This window comes from Quercus suber, unplaced genomic scaffold, assembly GCF_002906115.3.
Source record: "Quercus suber isolate HL8 unplaced genomic scaffold, Cork oak 2.0 scaffold_149, whole genome shotgun sequence".
Lineage (NCBI taxonomy): Eukaryota > Viridiplantae > Streptophyta > Magnoliopsida > Fagales > Fagaceae > Quercus > Quercus suber.
In genome coordinates, this window is record NW_027069610.1 from 402,923 (window position 1) to 414,635 (window position 11,713).

Below are 11,713 nucleotides of genomic sequence, written 5' to 3' on the forward strand. Positions count from 1 at the left end.
CCCCTTAGATTTATTTATTTATTTATTTATTTATTTTTGGCAGTAATCAATGTATTTTAGTAAAATTAAGAAATTAAAAAAAATACTAAAATGACGTCGTTTTAGTTTAGTTAACGGCAGTACTTAACTGAAGAGTAACAGGGGATTGAATTGATAAAATTTAAAATTATGAACACTGAAATGACAAAATTAAACTTAGAGGATTAAAATGACAAAAATTGAAACTTAAAGCTCTATTTTTTGGATTTTAGCCAAAAAAACTATTAAATAGTAGCAAAATGTGCATTTAGATTTTAGAGTATTTATACTTGAGTATCAATAACTCTAAATTGCTGTGCGTAAATTTGAAATCAACTAAACTTCAAAAAAAAAAAAAAAAACTGAATAAAATAATGAGAGATCCCCACTTATTCGATGCTTGCACCCATTATTGATTTATACAAAAAGCTTGCCAAGCTCTACATGTAAAAAGCAATACTTCACTTGTTTCAATCTTTTGGCTAGAAGGTAAAATATGAAAAACTGAAACATTATTAGACATAAGACCTTAAAAAATCGGACCTAGTTCGCCAGAAAAATGAAGATGGGGCTCCTAACTCTGTGTTTAGTGTCACTCCATTCTAGTGATGCTGATACATTGGTAATATTTTTCAATGGTGGCCCCTTTATCACAACTTTGAAAGATTTTTTCTCGTTCAAGTGACTAAAAGCTAGTTCTTTTGGAACAACAGTGACCTTGAGATTTGCTGGCGCCTTGACAGTTGCCTTGTATATAGCTTTTTTCAAGCCAACATTTTTAACTGTCCTATGAAAGATGGCTGATATACTAGAGTTAGGGTTCGTAAGCTGCAAGTACATGGATGGGTAATTTAGAGCATCATGTCCTCCAATGTTAGGGATACTTGAGCAATTTGTTTTCCCTTCAGTGAACAATCGTAGAGTTGTCCCGGCGTAACCCTCATTACATAGGAAGCGGATATAGTCGATCTTTGACAAGTCATAGATCAGACCGGGATCCAGTGCTCTAACCGGGTCAATTTGGCCGGCCCCATAGGCTAACTCAGCTTCGACATCCTTGATTTTCAATTCAGATGCTGATCATCAATCAAGAAGCAAAATTATAAAACATTCAAAAAGCCTAATTTTTCATATAAAACTTATTTTAGGGAAACATGAGATGATATCGTGATCAATGTGTTTATATAGAAGGAATGCAAATTTTATTATTAGAGGTTTACAAACTAAGGTGACTATAAATTTGATTGGTGCAACTTAATTACTAACAAAAAAATATTTAAATTACTTTGAGGCAATAGTGACACACTAGTTTGTAAGGGCAATGCAATAAAATGTATATATCTCTAACATCAATCATAAAATGTATACCATTCATTTGTTTTTTGAAAATAATTCTCTCCATTAATCATGGAGAAAGTCCATTTCACAATTAAGAATTTATTTTTTGAATCAAATTGTCATGTGACCCCGAATACATGTTAACAAGTGTAATATTTATTCAAACTAACTGGCATATTAACCACATTGCGGGTAAACAATGAGCAATGTGATGGCATTGGAGAATTTGAATTAAACACTAATAACCTCTAGTTGACAACATTCAAGTGGTGATTCTTGTAAAGTGGCACTAATCTTTAACACATCATGAGTTAAAATGGGAGAATCTAAGGGGACTAACCAGTTGTCATTAAGGCCGATTTGATTGCAGCAGGAGACCATCTAGGGTGGAATGTTTTGATATAGGCAGCGGAAGCAGTCACATGAGGGCAAGCCATTGATGTTCCAGAAATTATATTATACACATCAAACCGGTTGTCTTGAAGATCCCCAGTCACTGATGCAAGTTTAGAGTAAGCAGCTAGAATATCTATTCCAGGTGCTGTAATATCCGGCTGCAAATCAAACATTATTTAAAACTCTCATTCTACTATACATGCTATAAAAGAAAGTACTCAAATTTATGCCTAGAAAGGTAATCATTGCAAGGGTTACCTTAATTATGGTGGAAGAGAGTGTGTTTGGACCTCGGGATGAAAAGGAAGCCACAAAGGGTGAAGCGGCATTGCGTACTGCTCTAGACTTGTATATGACAGCATGAGGATTTCTGAAATTTTAACCAATGAAAATATCAATAAGATAATAAAAAGATGTAGAATGGAAAAAAAAAAAAAAAAAAAAAAAAAAAAAAAAAAAACCTTAACTCTGCCTCTATTACATATAAGCTATTAAGAATTATGTGGTTTTTTTAAAAGGAAAAATTACGTGTTATAGTGAACCCTCAATAAGGCATGTATAGAAATCAAGACTAGGCTAGATCTATGTTAGTATAAGGCTATGGTATAATTTGATCACAACATATTTAACATGACTCACATTAACGTTTCTTTTTTCTTTTTTTCTTTTTTTGAGAAGATGTCTCACATTAACTTAAACAAGAAGAAGAAAAAGAAAAGAAAGCTAATAACAACTCTGTTAGCCCATAATGGGGGGCATTTTATATAACAAATTTTGTCCCCCATACTTACTTGGTTGAGTTGACATATGTATCAATTTTGTCACCAAAATTAGTATCAACAAAGGCAGCAGGGATGATAAATGTAAAGCCCGTATCTTGCTGCTGATCGAGAGATACAATCGCCCCGGACACACCTAATGGCTTAACGTAATCTTGAATTAGTCCTTCTTTGCATAGGACAATCTTTCCCTTGACCTTATTCGCGTCTAGACTCCCTTCATCACATAACCTGCCCAATTCTTTAATTGATTAGTGCTACTTATATGAACAGTCTAAATATATATATTAGGATAGAGGTGATCACAATTACAGTATAAATCATGAAATGTAAATTGCCTTTTATTTAATCCAACTCTAACATCCTTGCCTTCCCCATGTTACACTTTGCACTTTAAAAATTCTGAATGCGTACATTTTGAATTTTAAACTATGACCATTGTTACACTTTATATTCTAACATTAAGTTTATTGTTAACGTGGATGAAAATTCAAAGTTTAGAGCGCAAAGTGTAATCAGGAATATTCCTGATTAATATAGTTTAGGTTGATGAAGTGTAATTTATTTCTTGTTTTTAAAGAATTAAAAAGTACAATTTGGTATTTTCAGATGGTGAAATATTTTTTAATCCAAGTTAATAGAAAACTTTACTTCATGGTGCAAAGTATAACAAAGATTGTAGTTTATGGTGTAAAACGTACAATCAAAAAATTTATGGTACAAAGTGTAATCAGAGTATAATTTAAAGTGACAAAAATGTAATTTCCCCATAAAGTTCCTTCTAAATACCAGGGAGAGTGACCCTGCGTTAATGTTGCATTGGCTGATTTTGCCGCACTGGTTAGAGGGTATAACCGTCTTTTTGGTGAAAACGTGTTGATAGAAAATCCCTGATATATAAAGCACCAGTAAATGTATATATGTTAAAACCATATAGATTGCGATATATTTAGAAAACACACACAAATCAATGAAGAATCACAGCAAAAAAAAAAAAAAAAAATCAATGAAGAAATATTAGAATCTTTATTAAATATTATAAAACTCAAAGACTCATCAAATATTAGAAAGAAGTGACTTACATTAGTTTGTATGCCATTTCCAACTTTAACCAGAGTCCTAAACTGCCTATCCATGCCAGAAGCACCAACAGTCAATATCCAAGGAGCTGTGTTCTCCACAGTATACAAACTTGGGCCGTCATTCCCTGCTGAACATGTTGTCAAAATCCCCTTTTTCATTGCATGAAAGGCACCGATTGAAATGGGATCCTCAAAATAGCTATCAGAAATCCCTCCAATAGATATTGATATCAAGTCAACTCTGTCACTAATCGAATCATCCAACCCAGCCAAAAGGTCTATATCACTGCAACCATCGGCCCAACACACCTTATACATTGCAATGCGTGCTGATGGAACCCCACCTCGAGCTGTGCCTTTGGCTAAACCATATAAGCTCGCCCCTGCTATCGAGGCACCTGCTATGGTGGACGAAGTGTGACTGCCGTGGCCTTCATCATCTAGTGGGGATGGATTTGAGTTGGGAGTAGGGGCACCGTAGGTGTAGAATCTTGCACCTATTACCTTGCTGCATAAAAGGGTGAATCACTTGGAAATTAAATGAGACATCAATGCATGTACAGAACTATTATTCCAAAATTCATTTTCTTCTTGAGTAATCTATATATATATATATATAATAGGTGGAGCTGAGAGAAATTGAAATTAGAATTTTGAATTAGAGTTCTAATTTTGAGCCATGTGTCCTAAATTTCTTATTCTTAAAGTGTTTTATTTCTTAATTTTAGAATCAAATATAGGACCATATCATAAATATTCATCCAAATGAGTTATTATTAAGTACAAAAACCAAAGAGTCTAGAATAAATGAATCATAAAAAAAAGGACTTCAAATAATTAAAAAAAAAAAAAAAAACTTGGACAATTTTAATGAATCATAAAAAAAAGGACTTCAAATAATTAAAAAAAAAAAAAAAAACTTGGACAATTTACATTTTATACCTAACAATATCCTTACAATTTTTTTTTAAAGAGTTAACAAAATATAAAAATGACTATTAATAGTATTTAAATTATATATATATATATATAGGAATTATGTTATGCATCTTATTATATATATTTAAGTGCATCTATGCATATGCATGGTATTACAAGCTAGTATTATATTAAAGAAGAAAACATTTTTTTTTAAAGAATGGTTGATATGATATGTTATGAATAGAATAAGAACAAAGTTTAGTTATAAATTTGGTTGTAATATAAGGTTACAACCTTACTCAATAAAATAAACATTGCTGCATATTTTGAAAATCTAACCGTTGAGTTGTATGTTCTTTACACTCTTAATACACATTTCAACTTTTGTATCAATTGAATGTTATTTACTATATAATCTTTAACCTTATATTTTATGCATAATTTTAAACTATAAAAACTTGCAATTTAAATAATTTATTGATGACATAACTATTGATCTTTAATTTTCTAGAAATTTTGCAAGCATGGGAGACATATGAATAAGAAGTAATCCAACGGTAGATTTGTCAAAATTCATATCTAATGAAAAGATATTAAGTAAGGTTGTAGCCTTAGGTTACAAGCAATTTTGTAGCTAAATTTTGTCTTTAGAATAATATCATTTTTATTTGGATTCACTCAACATAATTTTTATTGTGGATTGCCATATTAACTCTTGTGAAAAAAATTTAATAGATCTAATATTGTGTTACTAAACATAATGTTTTGTGGTTGGTCACAATCTAGGAGAGAGATTGAGATTGTTTACTTGTTACAGCCAGTGAATCTGCCTCCTACTTGGCATGTACCCTTCCATTTTGAAGGAGGAGGTCCAAATCCTTTGTCATCAAAACTTGGAGCATCGATATAAAGTCCTAAAAAATAAGGGGAGGAAAAAGGAAAGATTAGAAAAGTGATTAAAATTCCTCCATGATGACAAGTGACATGGAAAATGTCAAAGATCTATGAGAAGTCTTAGTTTAGTACCTGTATCTAATACACCTACAATAATATTACTTTCAGTTTGATGATTTCTCTTCAATGATTGAGGCATTCCTAAGAAATCCCATGATCTTGTGGTATGAAGTTTTCGCATTTTGCTAGGAAACACCGATACCACATTTTTGTTCTCTGTAAATAATGCATATATGTATAAAAATTACATAAGACAACCACCACAAGAGGGAAAGAAAAGAAAGAAGGAAAAAGAAAAAGCAAAAGCAAAAGAAATAAAGAAATGTTGTGTAACATGAAGCTTTTAGTGCCCACCTTGTAGTCTTTTAACTTCTTGTGGCAATAGGTGTGCTGCAAATGCATTAAAACTCTTTGTGTAGCTATATACAAGGGATTGTTTGGCAATATGGTCACTGAAAAATAGCAATTCGATGGTTAAATTGTCTATCCAAATGCTACAAATTGTTGCATGCTAGTTGTGATGTCATATCATATATGGTTTATACCCTAAAAACTAATTTTATATGCATAGAAAAGCCCAATGATATATATATATATATATTGATAAGTTCCTAACCATTATGGAACCCTCCCCTACCACCAAATCTTTGACCCATGTATGAATTATACTCTACTTAATTTGCTACATATGAAGTTGAACTGTTGGAATGTATAATTTAACTTTCCATGAAAGTGAAGATCAAATCAACATTGATTGCTAGAGAAAATTTTGGGATTGGTCAACAAATTAAGGAATTGATTGATAGAGAAAATCATGAGATTGAGACAATTAATATTTAATATGCAATTCAAATTAAGATGATCTTTTACTTTTCTATGTAATTCTATTATAAATATAGATTCCATTGTAATTTACTATCATGAAAGGTGTATGAGACAATATAGTCTTTTGAGCTCTTGTCCTATGGATGTTTGCCATTATGCCAAATCACATAAACTCTAATGTTTTCTCTCTTTTCCCTTCTCTTTTCTCAATATCTCATTTACAAATTTCTACATGAACTATTCGAGGTATAAATTACCTCCAAAAAAAATATATATATATATATTCCATGTAAGAAATAAAAGAAAAACTGGTACTGTTTCAATAAAATGAGTAGATGTAAGCATGCAATGTTTAGATATTTTGTCATCTCACTTACTCACTAATAACTGAAGAAAGCAAGTTGTGATGAAGATCAGTAGCAGAGGATTTTGAACGTGGTGCGTCTCCCATATACACAATGTACGCCTATGTGTTAATGAAAAATAAATTTCTGATCAGTGAAAGAACTCCATTATTTGAAGTGAATGGAAATTATAAAATTCATATAATATACTTGATAACAGCTCATACAAATTATTAAATTCATTCACCTTTCTGACTGTGTCACTAGAACCATGAGTATATGACCAATGAAACTGCATAGCCAGAAGGAAGAGGGTAAGCATACAAATTCGAACCATTTTTTATGTCCTCCACTGTATGCAATACTGCTCTTGCTTTCTCTCTTGTTCCCATATTTATAGTCAGATTTTTCTTTAAACATCCCTAGTTTTTCTGGTTTTGTTTTTTCTTAATATGGTGGAGATTTTCATGCCAAAATTTTATCTTTGACGTTTTCCAATTTATAGTTGAGATTCTTGCATAGACTATTTATTCAAAGATACGGATTGAGAGATTTAATGCACGTTTCTAAATTTGTTAGAAACCTGCGTTAAGACTTAAAAAACGAGATGCAATGAATGTGTCGCTTTTTTTTTTTTTTTTTTTTTTTTTTTTTTTTTTTTTTTTTTTTTTTTTTTTTTTGTTTGATAGAAAAGTTAGAATTGCAAGCGGAGGTGTTTAGGTGTAACTTCATTATAATTAGTTATAAACCGTTTTTTATTTTATTTTATTAGCTTGTCCACCTGTTAAAACAGATACTGATGACTTAAAATAATTCCGGAAAATTAAGTGTTCAAAGTAAGAGTACGTTATTTATATACCTAAACAGTGTTAAAAATAATTAACTAACTCCTAAGCTAGCTGTTGGAGGAATAGAATTTTAACAACTTTATTTAAACTGAATCTAATCGGCGTGTACATAGACAGTTGTATCACACCCTAGCAGATCATGTGTCTATAATGTGATTTCTTATAACAAATACGATGTATTAGTATTATTATTATTATTATTTGGACTTCTGAATGTGAACATATATTAATATATGAACAAGACTTAGGTACAGTATTTAAGTGCTGTTCCTTATATTTCCCTTTTAAAATTTTGCAATGTGGATTTTTCTCGTGGAATGTAAGTGTATTTTTTAGTTAAATAGCCACATGATTGAATTTTAAAATAGGAACCTAAGGAATAGTACCTAAGGTACTATACCTAAGTTTTGTCCTTAATATATTACGGAGAAACAATACATGAACGTAAGGTTGTTCAAAAGAAGATAGTAAACTAATGAGGGTAGACTTTGTTATGCATAATCCATTACAAACATTTTTATACACACACTTAAGATGTTCTACTCTTAGGACATTTATTAATTCATTATTTTATGAAAGTTTTGATATTACTTATATAGGAAATATAAAAGATTGTAATTAAAATCAATTTTTTTCCCTAAAAAATTTCTAAAACATTGCCATTAGGACATTTGTTACGTTCAAAATATTTAGAATTAAATGTTTAGGTTCTAATTTTATGTATGTTGGCAAACCGAGTACAATAACATGTCTAGTATAAGATATTTATGTCTTAGAATAGTTTTAGATATTGCTCAAGTTGATATAAGTCAAGATTCAAGAACATACAAACTGTAGAAAGAAGAATTCAGAAACTACTAAGTTTGACCGATCGAGAGATAGGTTCGACCGATTGAACTGTGATTTCTGCAAATTTTAAATCAGGCCCGAAAGCCTGTGAAACATTTAGGGTTTGAGTCTGTTAGGGGTGTTTTTTTCATTGCTTGCATTATATTTGGAAAGTCAAGACCGAGACTCGACTTTAGACTTGGAACATGGCCTAAAGGCTATCGGTGAAGTGTGAAAGACCCATTTTACTCAAGGTCCAAGTTGCATCCAACAAAGATTATAATAAGGCCCCAAAAATACCTCCTGTAAAGATAGGCTAACACAAAGGGTGGCTCACCACATTAAGTGCTTAAATAATAGTCCATCGGTGAACAAGAGAAACATCCAACAGTAGATGTCTGGAAAATTAATAAATGTATTTGCATAGTAAAAATTATGCATTTCTTCTATAATTGGTTAATATAAAAGTGGGCTTGTTATAACAAGTACATAAGAGGAAAAATGGTCCAACAATGAACATGACAGACCTCTAGTGATAACGTCTGATTAGTCAATAAATGTGTTTACATGATAAAAAATCATATAGCTTCTTTATTATTATCAAGTCAACATAAGGAACACTTCCATAGTATCCAAGACATTATGGCCAGGGGCGTAGCCAGGAATAAATACATGGGGGGCCGGGTTGTAATATAGATATACTAAATATAATTCTTAAGTCTATTGGATACAAAATTATCAACTTTCATATATCATCATATACTTGAACATATTGGGAATTCAACTGAAATTCCAAACCTGTGAGAAACAAAAAAAAAAAATAGAGAAAACAAAATGCCAAAAGAAAAACAATCACACGCACAAGACAGTATTTACGTGATTCGGCAATTTGCCTACATCCACAGAGTTGCAGGAATTTCACTATTATCAAAGAAAATTACAATGTGCGGCTACAATGTTTTTCTTTCTCAAAAACAACAACAAGACAAAACCCTAATCACAAAAAAAAAGGCTTTTATATCATGCGCACAGGATTCACAATGGGCTACAAAACGGGCCAAAAAATTTTTGTTGCCCAAGCCTCCACTCCATAGACTAAGCCTCAATAAATCTCCCATTAAAAACCATGCAACATTATTCAAGTCAGGTTGGGTCATCAACTGGATCAAATCATGCTTGACGACGATTTTTCATGGAATAAAATTCATCCATTATCATCTCCATAGTGAAATTCTCTGCAATTTCCTTCTCTATATAAACTATCATATTATCTGCCAAAAACTCATCCTCCATTCTATTGCGAAGTCTTGTTTTTAACAACTTCATAGCTGAGAAAGCTCATTCTATAGTTGCTGTAGAAACTGGAAGAGTCAACACAAGACGAATAAGTCTATCAATCAAAAAATAGATATTAGACTTTCCTGAAATTTTTAATCTCCTACATATCTTGGAAATTGTACTCATATTTTGAAAATTTGGATGTTTTATCACATTAAGCTCATAATGTTGCAATTGAGACTCCAAAAGTTCTTGTTCATGTTCAATAAAATCTTAAGGATAATATTTCTTAACTAAATTGCATATATAAACAATTTTGAATAATCTAAAAGCATCCTTGGATTTAAAGCTGAACTAAGAATGACAAGTTCCGTTGTTAGCTCACAAAATCTACTTTCAATTCTTCCAATTGAAAGTCTATTGCAACTGTAAATATGCAAATTCTAAAATGATGTTCCATTGTTAAATCTTCATCTTGACGATGATATCTACCTCGACCTTTAGTGTAACAAGCATTCATATCAGGAATATCAATTTCATGTTGCTCACAAAGTGCTATAACACTAGCAAGTAAAGGCTCCCATCCATCATCTCTCAACTTTTGAATAAGTGATTTTGTAGTTGAAACTAAATGCATGGCATTTAAAAGGTCTTGAGAACGTTGTTGCAAAGCTTGACAAAGAACATTAGTAATTCCCATTATCTCTTTCATCAAATGCAAGATTAAAATAAATTCAAATGATGTTAATACCTGATAAGCTCCCTCGGCATCATCGCGTTGTTTATAGTTAGCCCCTTTCTCAGAGATAGTGTTGATAACTTTGCAAGTAGCATCAAACATGTTAATCAAACTACAAATAGATTGAAAATGAGATCCCCACCTAGTATCTCCAGCTCGTTGCAAAGTACCAATCTGGTTTGCACCTCTTCCAGTCTCAATTTCATTAGAAGCAATCATATTTTCAACTTGTTCTGCTTGAGCATGTTGCAATTCATCATTACGCTTACTAGAACCAATAACAATATTGATAATATTAACCAAATGATCAAAGAACTGATGAACATCTTTTACTTCTCTAGATGCTGTAACTAGAGCTAATTGCAACTTATGAGCTATACAGTGTACATAATAAGCATATGGGCACTCTTTAAGAAAAAGAGCTTTGTTAGGTTCTAAAGGTTTAGGAATTTATGTATTTAGAACTCTAATTTGTAATATTGGCAAACCATGATCAAAACGATATGTTTAGTCTTGTTATAGTGTGCTCAAAGTTGTTTAATTATTGTAAAGTTGGAATCGAGAGACTGTAGATGCATTGGGGCATTTCAATCTGGCTCGATCGATCGAAGAATAGATTCGATCGATCGAAAGTCGACCAGATTGCGTTTTTCGCATAATTTCCAACTCAGCCCTAACTCATTAAACGTTTAGGGTTTTATGTTTTTGCCCTAGGTATATAAGGCAAAACCCTAGCCATGTTTTTAGAGTTGCTCCAGTTGTATTGTTGCTCATACATTGCTGTTTTATGTAAATCTCTTTGAAATCTAGAGGAGCTTTCCTTTACACAAAGCTTAGGGTTTTCAAGTTAGAGATAGTATCAACATCTTGATGATCAACTTGGTTGCTACCATTGAAGCTTAAAGAATATCAAGCATGAGTGCTTGTAGCTGATTGAAGAATTCAAGAAAGAAAAAGTCCATGGATTCGGAGCTTGCACATGGTCGTGTCAGTAAGTTCTACTGGTGGGTAGCATTAGGAAGTCAAGCGGGGAGCTTGTAGTGCTTCTGTATGAACTTCGATTCTTTCGCATAGTGGATTCAGGTTTACCTTGAGGATAGCTAGGTCAAAACCTCCCCAGGTTTTTACCGTGTGGTTTCCTGGGTGATCATATCATTGTGTCTTTTATTATTCCACTGCTTTATTATTTTGATATGATTATTTGATTGCTTTAACCTAGAATTGCATAATTTGACTAAGTAACAACTTGGCTAATTAATCTAGGCTAACCAATCTGGTTGTGTTTTAAGGGGTCCAAAACCGTTCAATAGGTATCAGAGCAGGTAGCTCTTTTTTGAGATTTTTTATCTCTGAGCTGAATCCA

General features: G+C 32.0%; 2 protein-coding genes across 2 annotated transcripts in view; both read right to left on the reverse strand.

Moving 5' to 3' along the window:
- Nucleotides 1–404: 404 nt before the first annotated feature.
- Nucleotides 405–7,022, reverse strand: LOC111996088 (subtilisin-like protease SBT4.15). The gene is made up of 11 exons (XM_065777125.1): nt 6,905–7,022; nt 6,691–6,779; nt 5,843–5,940; nt 5,561–5,704; nt 5,343–5,448; nt 3,614–4,121; nt 3,321–3,421; nt 2,544–2,762; nt 2,011–2,122; nt 1,697–1,910; nt 405–1,094 (listed from the first exon to the last, which is right to left on the reverse strand). Exons 1-11 carry the CDS (start codon nt 6,992–6,994, stop codon nt 562–564), a joined length of 2,214 nt encoding a protein of 737 aa, XP_065633197.1. The 5' UTR covers nt 6,995–7,022; the 3' UTR covers nt 405–561.
- A 2,965-nt stretch (nt 7,023–9,987) lies between these two features.
- The window catches only part of LOC136069057 (uncharacterized), a 5,145-nt gene continuing 3,419 nt past the window's right edge, over nt 9,988–11,713 (reverse strand). The window contains exon 2 of the mRNA XM_065777129.1: nt 9,988–10,724. Within this exon, the coding sequence (XP_065633201.1) occupies nt 9,988–10,724 (737 nt within the window). The remainder of the gene's footprint in view (nt 10,725–11,713) is intronic.